Below are 17,206 nucleotides of genomic sequence, written 5' to 3'. Positions count from 1 at the left end.
ACGTAGCGATGACACGGGAAAAGCAGTGATTAAAAAAAATCTGTACTGCGCAAGTACGACGGCTCACCGTGCAGACCATCCACAGTACAGCAAAAAGACTTCCACATGGATGCTGTTTGGGCACTGGGTCATATTCTGCTGTGGGATTCCACATGCGGAATCCGACCTGCCCGTGTGCAGGCAGCCTAAGACTGAAAGAATTACACAAAGCTGGCAACCTAGGGAGGTCAATTATCTCAACTGTGGGAATCCTCACTAAAAGAATCTAAAGATGGGTAGAAGGTGTCCTCAAACCACTGGTGTCAAATACAACCAGCTACTTGCAGGACACCAGGGAGCTACAGAACAAATTGTCAACTATAGGTCCCCTCCCCTATCGCACCATCCAGGCCACAATGGATGTGGAATCCTTTTATTCCAACATCACACATAAAGATGGACTAACTGCCTGACAGGCGCACCTTGAGGCCAATGGAGTTGCCTCTGAATCCGTGTTACAACTCATGAGATTCATTCTCACACACAATTATTTCTCCATTGGCAAAGAGATATACCTGCAACTCACCAGAACCGTCATGGGCAGTAAAATGCAACCACAATATGCCAACCATTTCATGGCAAAACTGGAGAGTGACTTTCTAACTTTCTGCTCCAACAAACCACTGGCCTAGCTCTGCTACATTGAGGACATCATAATCATCTGCACTAACACCAAAAAAGAACTAATAAAATTCCATGAGAGATTCAATGCATTTCACCCCACCATAAACCTGACATTAAGCTACTCGTATACTGAAATCAACTTTTTGGGCACCACCATAAAAATTTCAAACAACCCAATACAGACATCCCTGTACCGAAATCTTATTGATTGGCGCACATACCTCAGATGAACAGTTTCCATTCTAAACACATCAAAAAGTCCATCATCTACAGCCAGGCCATCAGATACAACTGGATCTGCTCCAACCCAACAGACAGAGATGAACATGTACACCACCTTAAAAGGACATTTTTAAAATCAGGGATACCATCCCACCTTAAATGATGACCAAACTACCAGAGCCACCAGGATACACAAAAATCAACTACTACAATGCACAGAGAAGGAAGAAAATGATTGTGTGCCTCTAGTAGTGACCTACAATTCACAGCTAGAGATACTAAGGAAAACCGCAACGAAACTATCAATACTCTACACAAGGATGCAACGATATTCTACACAAGGATGACTGTCTGAAAATCATATTTCCAGACCCTCGCCTCCTATGTTACAGGCAACCTCCAAATTTAAGGAACTTTATAATCAGCAGTGCATTGCCCTCTGACACACACAAAAAGGAACTTATCCCTGCAACGTAAGGAGCCACAAGACCTGCTCACATGTACTGACTGAGGACAGGATACGAATCCCCAACACACAGCAGGACTATAAGATCTTGGGGGCTTTCACATGTTCCATATCCAATGTTGTGCACCTGATCCTGTGCAGTAAATGTCCTGTTGGGGGGTAATTATGTTGGAGAAACAGGACAGAAACTGAAAGAGAGGATGAGGTCTCACCGCCACACAATTAAAGGACAAAAAAACATAATTACTAGAGATGAGCGAGCACCAAAATGCTCGGGTGCTCGTTACTCGAGACAAACTTTTCGCGATGCTCGAGGGTTCGTTTCGAGTAACGAACCCCATTGAAGTCAATGGGCGACCCGAGCATTTTTGTATATTGCCGATGCTCGCTAAGGTTTTCATTTGTGAAAATCTGGGCAATTCAAGAAAGTGATGGGAACGACACAGAAACGGATAGGGCAGGCGAGGGGCTACATGTTGGGCTGCATCTCAAGTTCCCAGGTCCCACTATTAAGCCACAATAGCGGCAAGAGTGCCCCCCCTCTCCCAACAATTTTTACTTCTGAAAAACCCTCATTAGCAAGGCATACCTTAGCTAAGCACCACACTACCTCCAACAAAGTACAATCACTGCTTGCATGACACTCCGCTGCCCCTTCTCCTGGGTAACATGCTGCCCAACCCCCCCCCCCCCCCCCGCACGACCCAGTGTCCACAGCGCACACCAAAGTGTCCCTGCGTAGCCTTCAGCTGCACTCATGCCACACGCTGGCCTCATAGCCACACCACCCTCATGTCTATTTATAAGTGCGTCTGCCATGAGGAGGAACCGCAGGCACACACTGCAGAGGGTTGGCACGGCCAGGCAGCGACCCTCTTTAAAAGGGGCGGGGCGATAGCCCACAATGCTGTACAGAAGCAATGAGAAATCCAATCCTGTGCCACCTCCATCAGGAGCTGCACACGTGGGCATAGCAATGGGGAACCCATGTGCCACACACTATTCATTCTGTCTAGGTGTCTGCATACCCCAGTCAGACCGGGGTTTTTTATAAATAGTCACAGGCACGTACAACTCCGCAATGGGAATTCCGTGTGCACCCACAGCATGGGTGGCTCCCTGGAACCCACCGGCGGTACATAAATATATCCCATTGCATTGCCCATCACAGCTGAGGTAACGTCAGGTTTAATACAGGTGGGCTTCGGCCCACACTTCATGCCCCAGTCAGACTGGGGTTCTTTAGAAGTGGACACATGCAGTTACAACTCCGTGTGGACCGACAGGATGGGTGGGTCCCAGGAAGCCACCGGCGGTACATAAATATATCCCATTGCATTGCCCATCACAGCTGAGGTAACGTCAGGTTTAATGCAGGTGGGCTTCGGCCCACACTGCATGCCCCAGTCTGACCGGGGTTTTTAATACATAGACACTGGCAGGTAGAACTCCCTAATGTGAAGTCCCTGTGGACCCACAGCAGTTCGTGGGCCGTGTGCCTCTTCTCTCCTAAGCTGAGTAGTTTCAGCATGGCCTGCTGACGCTTGCCCACTGCTGTGCTGCCACGCCGCGCGACACCGACTGCTGGCGACGTGCTGTTGCTGACACATCTTGATTGCGAGACAGAGGTTGCGTAGGAGGAGGAGGAGGGTGGTTTAGTGGAGGAAGCATACACCGCCGCAGATACCAGCACCGAGCTGGGGCCCGCAATTCTTGGGGTGGGTAGGACGTGAGCGGTCTCAGGCTCTGACTCGGTCCCAGCCTCCACTAAATTCACCCAATGTGCCGTCAGGGAGACAGGGAGATATAGTGGCCCTGCCCGCCTGTGCTTGTCCACGTGTCCGTTGTTAAGTGGACCTTGGCAGTAACCGCGTTGGTGAGGGCGCGTACAATGTTGCGGGAGACGTGGTCGTGCAGGGCTGGGACGGCACATCGGGAAAAGTAGTGGCGACTGGGAACTGAGTAGCGCGGGGCCGCCGCCGCCATCATACCTTTGAAAGCCTCTGTTTCCACAAGCCTATACGGCAGCATCTCCAGGCTGATAAATTTGGCTATGTGCACGTTTAACGCTTCAGCGTGCGGGTGCGTGGCGGCGTACTTGCGCTTGCGCTCCAACACTTGCGCTAGCGACGGCTGGACGGTGCGCTGAGAGACATTGGTGGATGGGGCCGAGCACAGCAGAGGTGAGGGTGTGGGTGCAGGCCGGGACACGGTCATGCCTGTGTCCTGAGAGGGGGGTTGGATCTCAGTGGCAGGTTGGGGCACAGGGGGAGAGGCAGTGGTGCAAACCGGAGGCGGTGAACGGCCTTTGTCCCACCTTGTGGGGTGCTTGGCCATCATATGTCTGCGCATGCTGGTGGTGGTGAGGCTGGTGGTGGTGGCTCCACGACTGATCTTGGCACGACAAACCTTGCACACCACAGTTAGTCGGTCGTCTGCACTCTCAGTGAAAAACTGCCACACCTTTGAGCACCTCGGCCTCTGCAGGGTGGCATGGCGCGAGGGGGCACTTTGGGAAACAGTTGGTGGATTATTCGGTCTGGCCCTGCCTCTACCCCTGGCCACCGCACTGCCTCTTCCAACCTGCCCTGCTGCTGCACTTGCCTCCCCCTCTGAAAACCTGTCCTCAGTAGGCTTAGCAAACCAGGTGGGGTCAGTCACCTCCTCGTCCAGCTGCTCTTCCTCCGAATCCTCTGTGCGCTCCTCCCTCGGACTTACTGAAATTACTACTACCTGAGTGATAGACAACTGTGTCTCATCGTCATCATCCTCCTCACCCACTGAAAGCTCTTGAGACAGTTGCCGGAAGTCCCCAGCCTCATCCCCCGGACCCCGGGAACTTTCCAAAGGTTGGGCATCGGTCACGACAAACTCCTCCGGTGGCAGAGGAACCATTGCTGCCCATTCTGGGCAGGGGCCCGAGAACAGTTCCTGGGAGTCTGCCTGCTCCTCAGAATGTGTCATTGTAATGGAGTGAGGAGGCTGGGAGGAAGGAGGAGCAGCAGCCAGAGGATTCAGAGTTGCAGCAGTGGACGGTGTAGAAGTCTGGGTGGTCGATAGATTGCTGGATGCACTTTCTGCCATCCATGACAGGACCTGCTCACACTGCTCATTTTCTAATAAAGGTCTACCGCGTGGACCCATTGTGAGATGAATCTGGGGACCCCTGAAGCTTGCCTCTCTCCTAATCCCGCAGCAGTCGGCTGCGATACACCTAGATCAGGAGCTCGGCCTGTGCCCACACCCTGACTTGGGCCTCCGCGTCCACGTCCTCTAGGCCTACCCTTACCCCTCAGCATGGTGTATGACGAGTAGAGCAGAAACAGAAAGCTGTAATTAAATGTGCCGCTTATTGGCCTGTGGTTGGAGGCTGACTTCGCTTACGGAACGCACAGCAGAGCCAGGAAACAATTTTGCGCACGCCTGTAGTGAGACGTAGGTGCATAGGACTGAGCTAGTGGAATTCACAGCGCAGAGCAGTCAAGTCGCCAAAGGGCAGTGGTACGCCTTAAGTATTTGGCTTCCCTTTTTTTTAAATGGTGAGCTGAAACAGCAGACAGATACTGTATGCAGCGTATATTATGTTTACTGTTTCCCTCTGGCGCTATGACGGCGGTGATGTAACGGAGACAGCAGAGCCAGGAAACAATTTTGCGCATGCCTGTAGTGAGGCCTAGGTGCGTAGGACTGAGCTAGTGGAATTCACAGCGCAGAAGCAGTCAAGTGGCCAAAGGGCAGTGGTACGCCTTAAGTATTTGGCTTCCCTTTTTTTAATTAGTGAGCTGAAACAGCAGACAGACACCGTATGCAGCGTATATTATGTTTACTGTTTCCCTCTGGTGCTATGACGGCGGTGATGTAACGGGCACAGCAGAGCCAGGAAACAATTTTGCGCAAGCCTGCTGTAATGCTTAGCTGCGTATTAATTAGGACTACTACCCCCAGCAGACACGCAGTACACTGAAGACGGTCACAGGCAGCCCAAATATAGTATTTTTCCCCAATTTTTTTGAAAAAGCCCACTGCCTATATAGACAGTATATCTCTTTCACCTTTCCCTCTTTCCCTGCCTCACCAGTACTGCCCCTATACTCTGTACAGTGACTGCAAACTGAGGACGCAATGGTCTGCACGCCCGATATACAAAAAAAAATAAAATTGTGCAACACTGCTAAAAGCAGCCTCAACAGTACTGCATATGGTCAGATGTGGCCCTAAGAAGGACCGTTGGGGTTCTTCAAGCCTAAAATAACACCTAACGCTCTCCCTATAGCAGCAGCAGCATCACCAGCACTTTCCCTGATCTCTGTCAGAATGCATGTGTGGCGAGCCGCGGGCGGGGCAGATTTTAATACTAGGGTGACACCTGATCTCCCCATAGTAGGTATGGTGTTCTTTGCATTCTTTCGCCTCCAAACACAACAAGTTGTGTTTCTGCCAAACCGTTCTACTTTGGTTTCATCTGACCATATGACATTCTCCCAATACTCTTCTCATCAAAATGTTCTCTAGCAAACTTCAGTCAGCCCCGGACATGTACTGGCTTAAGCAGGGGGACATGTCTGGCACTGCAGGCTCTGAGTCCCTGGCGGTGTAGTGTGTTACTGATGGTAGCCTTTGTTACATTGGTCCCAACTCTCTGCAGGTCATTCACTAGGTTCCCCCGTGTGGTTCTGGGATTTTTGCTCACCGTTCTTGGTATCATTTTGACCCCACAGGGTGAGATCTTGCGTGGAGCCCCAGATTGAGGGAGATTATCAGTGGTCTTGTATCTCTTCCATTTTCTAATTATTGCTCCCACAGTTGATTTCTTCACACCAAGCCGCTTGCCTATTGCAGATTCAGTCTTCGCAGTCTGGTGCAGGGCTACAATTTTGTTTCTGGTGTCCTTCGACAGCTCTTTGGTCTTCACCATAGTGGAGTTTGGAGTGTGACTGCTTGAGGTTGAGGACAGGTGTCTTATATACTGATAACAAGGTCAAACTGGTGCCATTACTACAGGTAATGAGTGGAGGACAGAGGAGCCTCTTAAAGAAGAAGTTATAGGTCTGTGAGACCCAGAAATCTTGCTGGTTTGTAGGTGATCAAATATTTATTTTCCACCATAATTTGCAAATAAATCCGTTAAAAATCAGACAATGTGATTGTTCTGGATGTGTTTTCTCATGTTGTCTCTCATAGTTGAGATCTACCTATGAGGTCATTTACAGGCCTCTCTCATCTTTTTAAGTGGGAGAACTTGTACAATTGGTATCTTCTGACTAAATACTTTTCCCCCCACTGTATATGGATTATACAGTCATTACTTTTTGATATTTTATCGTAACGTTGGTTTTAGTTGCTTTCATGATAATGTATTTTATAGTTCACTTTTGTGTCTCCTCTTTTAATAATTCAGTGAATAAAATGGTTTTTTTTTTACATTTTTTAATTATTTATCTTATTTTAGCCAACTATGCTCCACTTCTATATAACCACAGTCTTCATATCGTCTCCATTTTGTTTTGTACAAGGGTTATCTCACCTCTTCATCAGATAATGGACATTAACGCAACCTTTTTATGTGAGTTATGTACTCATAGGTTGATTTCCATTTTTTCTATTTTTCTTATGTTTTCTTTTCTTCTTTCATATGTCTTCTAATCATATTTTATGTGTATTTCCATAAAATTTATAAGGATATTACTCCATCCCACATGTTATGTATTCTGATATAGTGTATTCCCAGCAAATACTAAGGAAGGGGCTTGCTGAATTTCTCCTTGTAAAATTTATGACATTACTTTTAAAACAAGCAGCACACCTGCTGTTTTCCCTGGCGCAATTTATGATGTAGGAGACCCTATGTGGACCTTATTTTGTTTGCAATGACACCCGTGTGCTACGATTGATTTCCTACACCACTTTACACTTTGGGAAGCGCAGTGTTCCCCAGATGTGCAGCTGTATTCTCAAGCAATTTTGGGGGCTTTCGAAGCGCAAATTAGTGAACCTGATTTTTAATCACACTGACTTTAACGGGAGTCACAATCAACCATCCCGATTCACAATAATTATATGATATGACACAAACTGATTATTTCACTAATTTCCCATCACTAGTCACAACATTTACTGTAAAACTGTGTACTACCGCAACTGAAGCATGACCTGAGTGTTTCCTTATGGGGAAAAACTGTTGTGCAATGAGTTGCTTAACCAAAAGTTATTATGGAGTTCTAACCTTCACGTTCATAAACTAGATCAGGCTCTAAAAATCCATTTTGGTATGAAATGTATGGGAAGAAAGAAACAACGCCAAAGTAAGTTTAAACATTACATCAGGAAGAGTCTGTCAACCCAGAAAGCATGCAGAGAAAAGCATTACATTTGTAGAATTTATGTAAGGGGCTCCATCTGCCGAAAAACGGTATTCGAACGGAATCCAGAACTTAACCAATGACTTTGATGAGGAAAACGGAGACCGAAGGCACAAACTTTGGTCTCCATTTGACATGGTTTCCACTCATTTCCATGTTTTCGTCAACTATGCTATTGTGTCCTTCAATAACAACAGTAATAAGCGGAAACCATGTCAAAGAAATACTGTTTTTAGCTACTCAGATGGAACCCCACGATGGAAACCTCAATGTAGACCATAAAGGCAGTGTGACTAAAGCCTTAAGGTCCTTTTACACCGGATGAATGTTGGGCGCTTAAAGACCGAAATGTCGTCCCAGTGATAAATTACTCCTGTGCTTTCACAAGGGGCAATAATTGCTTAGTGAATGGAGCTGGAGCGGGCCAGAGATCGCTTCCAACTGCCTGCTTCCATTCACAGTAAACAGGAAGTCGTTCATACATGAACAACTACCTGTTTACATGGACTGATCATCGTTTGATTTTTATGCTTGTAGAAACTGAACAAGAAGCGATAAGTGAATGAGTATCGTTCAGTTGCTGCCAGCGTTTACATTGAATGATCATTCAGATTTCAGCGAACTATCGAGAATCTGAATGATATTCGTTCCTTATAAAAAAGGCCCATAAACATAACCTATCTAGCTCTACTCCATCTGATATACCTTTACAGCTCAATCGAGGTATTTTACCTTTGTATTTGCACACAACATGCATCACTAAACCTTTTATGACAACTGTCTTGAATTTAGTGGGATATTCCCATGTTAGAAAGAGGTGGAGGGGTGGATAGGAGGAGAACGGTTTGACCAAAATAGGCACACCTAGATGGACTGGATATAGGCAGACTGGGTCGGAGCTTAGCATCTTGCTTGTTTCACACTGTCATGAAGTATGGGATATAGCTTAAGCAACATGTGTTATGTTAGAGAAAGTAATGATCATCTCAGTTAAGTCAAGTTGTCCAAGCGTAGTATTCTGATTGAAGTTACTTTCATACGTGGGCTCCAATAACACACGTGTAAAGCTGTGTGGAAATCCCGGATCCTTGCAGTTGCTCTACAGATGTGACAGTAAAGTACCGGCTTCCTTGGCTCATGGATTTGCTTGGCAAGTGCTGAGAATGTATCTCTTTTCCAATATTGTCTTTGTATTATGGAAATGCTTATTTCTGCATGTTCCAACGAGGATCATACATTAATATTAAGTGTAGCTTTCATGCTGAGCGTATGTCTAAAAAGGAAGCAGCATCATATAGTATGTATGAAACCATTTACTCCTGCTACTGAAAAGGCGGCCAAAGTTGTTTTTAGGGTTTCCTATTAGTTCATTCTGTGCCGTTTCGCATAATTAATCTGAATTTGAGTGATTTTAGCAACGGCATAAAAGGAAATGAATGTTCAAAATAATAAATCACCATTCTATATTTTTAGCACAATTTGCAAGGTGTTGCCTCTAGCTTCTTCCGGCTATAAAATATAAGATACTTAGGAAAATTCTGGCCCCTTCTAAATTAACTGATGAGGCCAGAAAGAATAGGTTTTACTTTAAGGGCAAGTGAACATAGTAACATAATTGGTTACGCAGTGCAACCTAGTATCCTTCAATGTTGAGCCACAACAAGGCAAAATCCCCTATGAGCTAAAAGCCAATTTTCATCATTTTAGGGGAAAAAATTATTTCCAGACTCAAAATCTGGCAATTGCAATAAATCCCTGGATCAAGAAATATTCTAAAGTAATCACTGACTATAACATGTAATATTATTACACTCCAGAAAGGCATGCAGGACCCTCTTGAACTCTTTTAGTGAGTTTGCCATCACCACGTCCTCAGGCAGAGAGTTCCATAGTCTCACTGCCCTTACAGTAAAGAACCCTCTTATATGTTTGTGTAGAAACCTTCTTCCCTCTAAATGTAGATGATGTCCCCTTGTTACAGTCACAGTCCTGGGTATAAATAGATGATGGGAGAGATCTCTGTATTGTCCCCTGATATATTTCTACAGAGTTATTAGGTCGACCCTCAGCTGTGTGTTTTCTAAACAAACCCCAATTTTGATAACCGCTCTGGGTATTTATTACTTTAGTTGACCGCCATTGAACCCACTCAAGCTTCGATGTGTCATTTTTATTTACTTATGCCAAAAACTGTACAGAATATTCCATGTGTGAATGACTAGTAATTTGTAAAGTGCTAGAACAATGTTCTCATCATGTGAATCTATGCCTCATTTGATGCAGCCCATGATTTGCCTTGGCAATAGCTGTCTGACACTGTCATCTAAAGTTAATTTCAACTATAATTCTAAAGTTCTTTCCTATTCAGTATATAATGGTGACATGCCGTTTCCTTCCCATTATAGTTTTTAAAAACGTCTTCTGTTAACAAGAATTACTGGTGCTAATTATACTTCCTGGACCACTGACACCTACGGTATGTGATTTTAAATGTATATACAGGATGAGCACAAAAACAGTCCTTGATTTCATTCTATATCTTGGGAATCAAGAACAGTTTTTGTGCTCACCCTGTTTATTGGCTTACGACATTCTTCTGTTAAAGCGTGAAAAATTTTTGTTTAACAGTACACTCCGAAATACATTGCTGTTTTGTGGGCCATATAATAAATACATTACTTTCTTAGAACTGGATGTCATCATATATGCTCTTTCTGGTACTAGAAGTTAATTATTGTTAAGCACACCTAGCCAAAAAGGGGGTTGGTGTTCCGATCCACCTACAAAGTAAGTGCTGTCATAGTTTTTTCTTCTGATTCTACCTATGTGATCAGTGCCACCACCTTGAGCGCTGGGATATTTTTGTATTTTTTCTTATCTTCTTGTCACACATGGTTTTGGCCATGGGCTTTTGGATCCTTGGGTAGATCCCAAGGTGTCTTGTCTGTGGATGTCTCGTGTTGGATGAGGGATGATTGACTCCATTCATCATTGCTGTTTCAAGGCTGTCCTGAACTATAGGTGTGACGGTTTGCCTTTTTGGACATACTGGTCAAATGAGGTGAATCCCCCTTTCTTTTGCTCCTTTGCACTCCCACTTCGAAGTGCTGTAATTGTGATTTTCTATAAACCTGAGGACTGATATGCTATCACATGAGATAATTTCATTGTGGGAACAGTCATTCTGAAGGAGTATACAGCAACGGTACTTTGTAATGATGGGAACAGCATATAAAAACCTCAGCCAACTACTATAAAAATGCTACATTTTGCAGCATCATCAATCACTTTTTAATCAAAACTATTTCTTCTAAGAGGACATTTTGGCATTCTCAATCCTAAATGGATAACCTGTGATACATGTATTCAGCTGGGTACATATCATGTCTCTAGGGGGTCCTTTTGCTGTCCTCATGTTGCACTTTTAATAGGTACAGAACAATATATAACTATAGCCCTGTCGGTACATTGGTGTAATTTGAGCAGGGAGTACTTGGCTTGGAAATACTGAAAAGCGCGGCGATATTCGATGCAGAATTATTTCTTATTATACTACACACAAACTAAAAGTTATTATAAAGAGACTTCAAGCAAATTTAAAAGCTCAATTTTTTTCTGAAGTGTTTGTCATCCCCCTCAGGCCTATAAGACTGGATTGTCACTTGCAACGCCTATCTTCTCAGCTCTAATACTCCTCAGCTTAAAAATACTCAAACTCCATAGAAACGTAAAGGATCCCATTATGACTTAAAAGGGTTGTCTGGTTTTTGGCCAATTTCCTCAGGCCCATTTACACAGAGCGATGATCGCTTTTAAAAAAAATCGCTAATCGGCGATCGTTTTAGCGATAGTCGGTGCGTGTAAATGGCGCCCATCGTCCGCTTTTCGCGCACTGTTAGCTGATCATTAAATTCAAGCTAACCTAAAAATCATCCTTCACTTTTATCAGTAGCTCTCCACGGGGAGTGCTGATAGCATTGTTTCCCCGTGGAGAACAAAGGATCTGAGCGCAGATAATAGCCTGGGGCTATTAACTGAGTTCAGGGAAGGCTTCATTTGCACACTTAATTGTTATTTAAGTAGCTGAGTAGCTATTTAAATACCAGTTAATACTTGATGCAAAATGATTGCTCAAAGCTGTCACTCAAACTGTCATTTGAGCGATTTTTGAGCGATCATCTGCTGGTGTAAATGGGGCTTTAAGTGTAACTGCAAGTATGCTAAAATAACAAAAGCAGCAGTAGTTACCCATCCTCTTCCCCAGTTATCAGTTCTGCAGCCCCACAGCCTTCCTGATCTTTGTTAAGCAATAGCTACCACTTGACCACTGCAAACAATCGGAGGCCACAGCAGTCAGGTGCTGTTCTCCTGGAATCATGGCTCCCAGTATCTAGACGGTGATGTTAGGAGAAAGGCACTTGACTATTGTAGCTGCTGATTGATTGCAGCGGTCCGGTGGTAGCCGTTCCTAAACAAAGACCGGAAGGGCTCTGGTGCTGCAGTGCTGGATCGTCAAGGGAGAAGGCAGGAAAGTACCCCTGCTTTTATACTTAAATCATCATCTGTCAACTGGACAACCCTTTAATGAAGTCAGTTAAGAATTGCCAAGATTGGTTTGAACACTGGTCCAGCATAGTTGACATGCTACCAATATGAACATTAACCATGACGCTGATGTGAAGAGAACCTAATGTGAGTATATCATGCTCCATACTCCTTAGCTGTACGATGTGGAGTAAATTTCTTGGACATAGTGTAGGGAATAGTACAGTAACTATATACAGGTTATAGGAGTATTAGCATTGCAATGATGGATCACCTCTTAACTTGTCAAGAACAGAGGACCCTGATCTTGTTAGAGTGCACAAAACTTGGAAATTCAGTTTATTTCGGTCAGGGACTTTGTTGGGAAGAGCATTTTGTAAATAAGCTTGGACACAAAGATCCTATAAAATATGTCACATTTTACTTTTGGGTTTTTCCTCATCATACCGTTGCTCGGTGTTGAACAGTGCAAAGATGTGTTTGCTGGACATGAAGCCTTTTTCCACATCACGGACTTTCAGATTGTCCAAAGGTAGCATGTACTTCTTCTCTTTTTCCTACACGGAAAGAAGAAGCAAAAACAAACCAATAAGCTTGGATACAGTAGAGGTCTCACATAGTGCCAGCATTGCACAGCATTACTTCCTTCACCTCAATTAAACCTAAATGAGCTTGGCAGCTGGAAAGGTCTGTTAGCTAGTCAAGGAATATCTGAGAAAGCACAGTGCCACCGGCTTCAGAGAACGCTGCCATTTCATCATGAATAAATGTATTATATGCTGTTCTCATGACTGCAAGCATGAACTTACCTTGGACTCCAGAATGCCTGTAGTAGTTATAAATTAGTATTCCCAAATCAGAAAACTCATTAGACAGCCAGTTGGACTCATTCATTCAAAATCAGATGTCCAAACGTTCAGAAGAAATGTTACCTCCACTTCTCTATTTACTAGAATGGCTATATAAAGCTGGTAGTAGGAAGCTTTTAAAGTTTAACTCCAGGAAAGTCTAAAAATCCATTATTTGCTCAGGTAAGGGCTGAATTTTCACCCCCTCCACCCCCAAAAAAATGGAGTTACATGCATGGAAAATCTTGGGGATTGCTCCGGACTCTTCACCACAGCATGACATTCTTATTGCCTGCCAATAAATTCTCCGCGGTTATGCTGTTTCCATCCATAGTCCGTAGGCCATTATTATCATGTAAATAGCACAAAAACAGTTCTAAATTAAGAATATTTTTTGTTTCATAACTCATTTAGTTCTTAGGCTGCCCATAGACATTAGAACGTTCTGACAGCTATCTCGTCCGACCCCCCTCATACAGATGCATGCTCAGCTTGGCCCAGTGTGCATGTGTTCTCAATGCAGAGAAGGTAGAAAGTTGGTGCCAGACATCTCTGGCAACGACTTAGCTCTCAAGAATAAACGGATTGGGGAGATGAAAACTGCAGATGTTGGGACAGAGTTGGGAGGTCGCCAAACATATTAACTGATTGGCCAGTCTTGGTGAAATGAGCGGGTTCAGATGACCTATATCTATTGTGTATGGCCACTCTTAGATCCTAAAGATCTCAGTCATACAGTATCCTTTAATGGGCTGCAAACAAGATAAGTGTGCACCAATATGCATGATGGATAGTTACAAAAGCTACTGCAATATCAGAGTGTGTGTTACATTGGGAGCAAATTCTCTTTTGTAGGGATTGCTTTAGGATTTATTATCACAGTACTAGTTATATTTTTGCCTATGTTTATCTCTAGCCAAAGAGAAGTATAAAAAAAAGCCTTATACTTCTTACTTAATTTTTTCGTGAGAAGTCCAATGTAAAAACGTCTTGAAAACAACACACTAAAGTTTTTTCATTTTGCCTCACCATGGTTCAAAGGCCATAACAGTTGACCCTTTAAGAGGTTAATCTCTTATTTAATATACCTCCAATCAGCATGTTCTCTTTAAATTTGCATATTGATGAGTTTTTTTTATTTTATATTAAAACTCCACATCAATAGAATAGACCAGGTCCTGCCTAGTGAAGGGCCGGAGGGGACAATGTATGACACAAATATTTAAAGAAACCCTGTGTCATGTCCCACGTCGTCAGTCAATGGGTAAGCCCTAACAGGGTTGCTTGCTTTAATATCCATGCAATATATTTAATATTATGTAAGTAACTTATATATAATATAGTTGTGGGGAAGATCAGAAGCAATGACAAAAAGTATTTTTTTTACTAAAAGAGTAGCAGATGCTTGGATCAAACTTCCGGCAGATGTATTTGAAAAATCATCAGTAGTTAAAATTAACCCTGCCTGGGATAAACATTTATCTATCCTAAGAGAGAAATACAAAAAGACATAATATAAGGGCGGAGTATATGGTCCATGTGTTTTTAGGCATTGTCCAATGGGGTGATCCACAGCTATGATTCACAACTATAAAAGTTTTAGTTACCCTTAAAAAAAAGTTTTCCAATTGGACCCTGCAGTTGCCAATCAGAGCTGTGAAACAGAGTGCAGACAGGACTTCAGAGAAATCCCACCCTCTCGGCACTAGCAGCCAGTAGTGACAACATACATACGTATATGCCGTAGAACTACATAGAGCTGTCAACAGTTTAGCATGATTAAAATTGCTGACGGACTGCCTTTAAAAGGAGTTGTCTAGTAAGAAAATTGTGTTTTTTGTTCCAGAAACAGATCCACCGTTTCCACAAGTTGTATCTTGTAATACAACTCAGCACCATACACTACAGTTGACCCGGTTTTGGAGAGGAAAAAAAAAATCAGGAACCCCCCTGTTCTTTCTAATAGTTTCAGGCAACCCCTGTAAAGTCGTAGTATACCCAGTTGCAGAATAACGTTTCATATATCTGCCTAGTGTTCCTATATTTCGTGTCTTTCAGTGATTAAGGTGTACATGTATATGCCAAACATTGGATGCTTATTCCAGTATACGTCTGAGGTGAGCAGTTCAGTAAGGATTGTGGTTGGCTTGGCAGTCATTTCTTAAGAATCCATTGCATTCCTCAGAGTTGTACCAGAGACATCTGGAGAACAAAAACAGAACCTGGTCTGACCAAGACTTCAATCCTGCAGAAGAGAATAAAGCAGGAGTGGACAGAAGAGCCAAGCAAGTAAGCCACAAAAGCCACAAGTGTCCTACATGTCTGGTGTGGGTTGAGGGACAGCTGGGAAGACATGTTGAAAAGTTGTTAACCTCATGTTTGTAAAACAAACTATATCATTTACAGAATAGAATCCAGGATAACCTGAGGGAAGTATATCCCACTTTTCATTTTAAAAATATTAAACTTTAATTTTTTTGTAACACCATAAAACATTCACAATTCTAAATAAAAGTGTAATGAATGTGAGTTGAGTGTAAAAACGTACAGTAAGTCCAGGAAGTCTTCAGGCCCTTTCGGGTTTTTTACATTTTGTTATGTTGTGGCCTTGTGCAAATTAAAAAATGAAATTCAAGTTTTCTCCCATCATTCCGCACTTAATATTCCAAAATGACAAAGTGAAAACAGAATATTAGAAATATTTGTACATTGACATGAGTATTAAGATCCATTGGTATGCCTCCCATTTCTCTTGGTCATCTATGTAAGATCTCATATTGCATACCAGAGCCAAAACCAAACCATGAGGAGGAAAGAACTGCCCGTAGAGCTCGGAGGCAGGATTGGGTGGAGGTACAGATCCGGGAAAACTACAAAAAAGTTCTGCTGTACTGAACATTCCCAAGCGCCCAGTGGCCTCCATAATTCTTAATTGGAAGAAGTTTGGAACAACTAGGACTCTTCCTAGAGCTGGCTGACTCATCAAACTAAGTAATTAGTGGAGAAAGGCCTTAGTAAGAGACATAACGAAGAAACAAATGGTCACTCTGCCTTAGCTCAAAAAATTCTGTATGCAGATGGAAGAAACTTCCAGAAGGTCAATCATCACAGCAGCACTTTACCAATCTTGGTTTTATGGCAGAGTGGCCAGAAAGAAGCTTCTCCTCAGAAAAAATAAAACATATGAAAGCCTGCCTGGAGTTTGACAAAAAGCACCTAAAGGACTCTCTGGTCCGATGAAACCAAAATTGAACTTTTTGGCCTCTAAGCATTATATCTGGAGGAAACCAGGCACTGTTCATCACCTGCCTTATACCATCCCTACAGTGAAGTATGGTGCTACCGTAGCATCATGCTGTGGAGGGGGGTTCAGTGGCTGGGACAGGGAGACTAGTCAGGGTTGATGGAAAGCTGAATAGAGCAAAGTACAGAGATATTCTTAATGAAAACCTGATCCAGAATGCAAGAGACCTCAGACTGGGCAGAAGGTTCACCTTCCAAAAAGACAATGACTCTAAGCATACAGCTAAGACAACACAAGAGTGGCTTAGGGACACCTTTGTGAATTTCCTGAGTGGCCCAGCCAGAGCCATGACTTGAACCCAATTGAACATCTCTGGAGAGACCTGAAAATGGCTGACCACAGATGGTCCCCATCAACTTGACAGAGCTTGAGAGGCTCTGCAGAGAAGAAGGGCATAAAATCCCCAAATCCAGGTTTGCAAACTTTATGATGTCATACCCAAGATGACAGGAGGCTGTAATTGCTGTCAAAATTGTTTCAACTAAGTATTGAGTACAGGGTGTGAATACTTATATCAATATGTCAAAGCAAAATTTTAGTTTTTCGGAAAAAAAACAACCAAAAAACAACTATTTCTAACATTCTGTTTTTACTTTGTCATTAAGGGGTATTGAGTGCAGACGCATGGGGGAAACTATAAAATGTAAAAAAAAACTACAATGAAAGTGTCAGAAACATTATACAGTGGCTCTGGAAATTCTTCAAAGTCTCATATTATACAGTGTTTGGCTACTAGCAGATATAGAAATGAAAATGCATGCAAGGATGTGGAAATGAGATGTACTTGGTTAAGCCTCAC

General features: G+C 43.4%; 1 protein-coding gene across 1 annotated transcript in view; it reads right to left on the bottom strand.

Moving 5' to 3' along the window:
* DNM3 (dynamin 3) overlaps positions 1-17,206 on the bottom strand; it is a 310,170-nt gene that overhangs the window by 148,516 nt on the left and 144,448 nt on the right. The window contains exon 10 of the mRNA XM_066594996.1: positions 12,703-12,812. Coding sequence (XP_066451093.1) covers positions 12,703-12,812 — 110 coding nt within the window. The remainder of the gene's footprint in view (positions 1-12,702; positions 12,813-17,206) is intronic.

The sequence above is a fragment of the Eleutherodactylus coqui genome, chromosome 3 (genome assembly GCF_035609145.1).
Source record: "Eleutherodactylus coqui strain aEleCoq1 chromosome 3, aEleCoq1.hap1, whole genome shotgun sequence".
Lineage (NCBI taxonomy): Eukaryota > Metazoa > Chordata > Amphibia > Anura > Eleutherodactylidae > Eleutherodactylus > Eleutherodactylus coqui.
The sequence above is the reverse complement of the archived record's forward strand: the minus strand, read 5'-3'. Positions and strand labels throughout refer to the sequence as shown.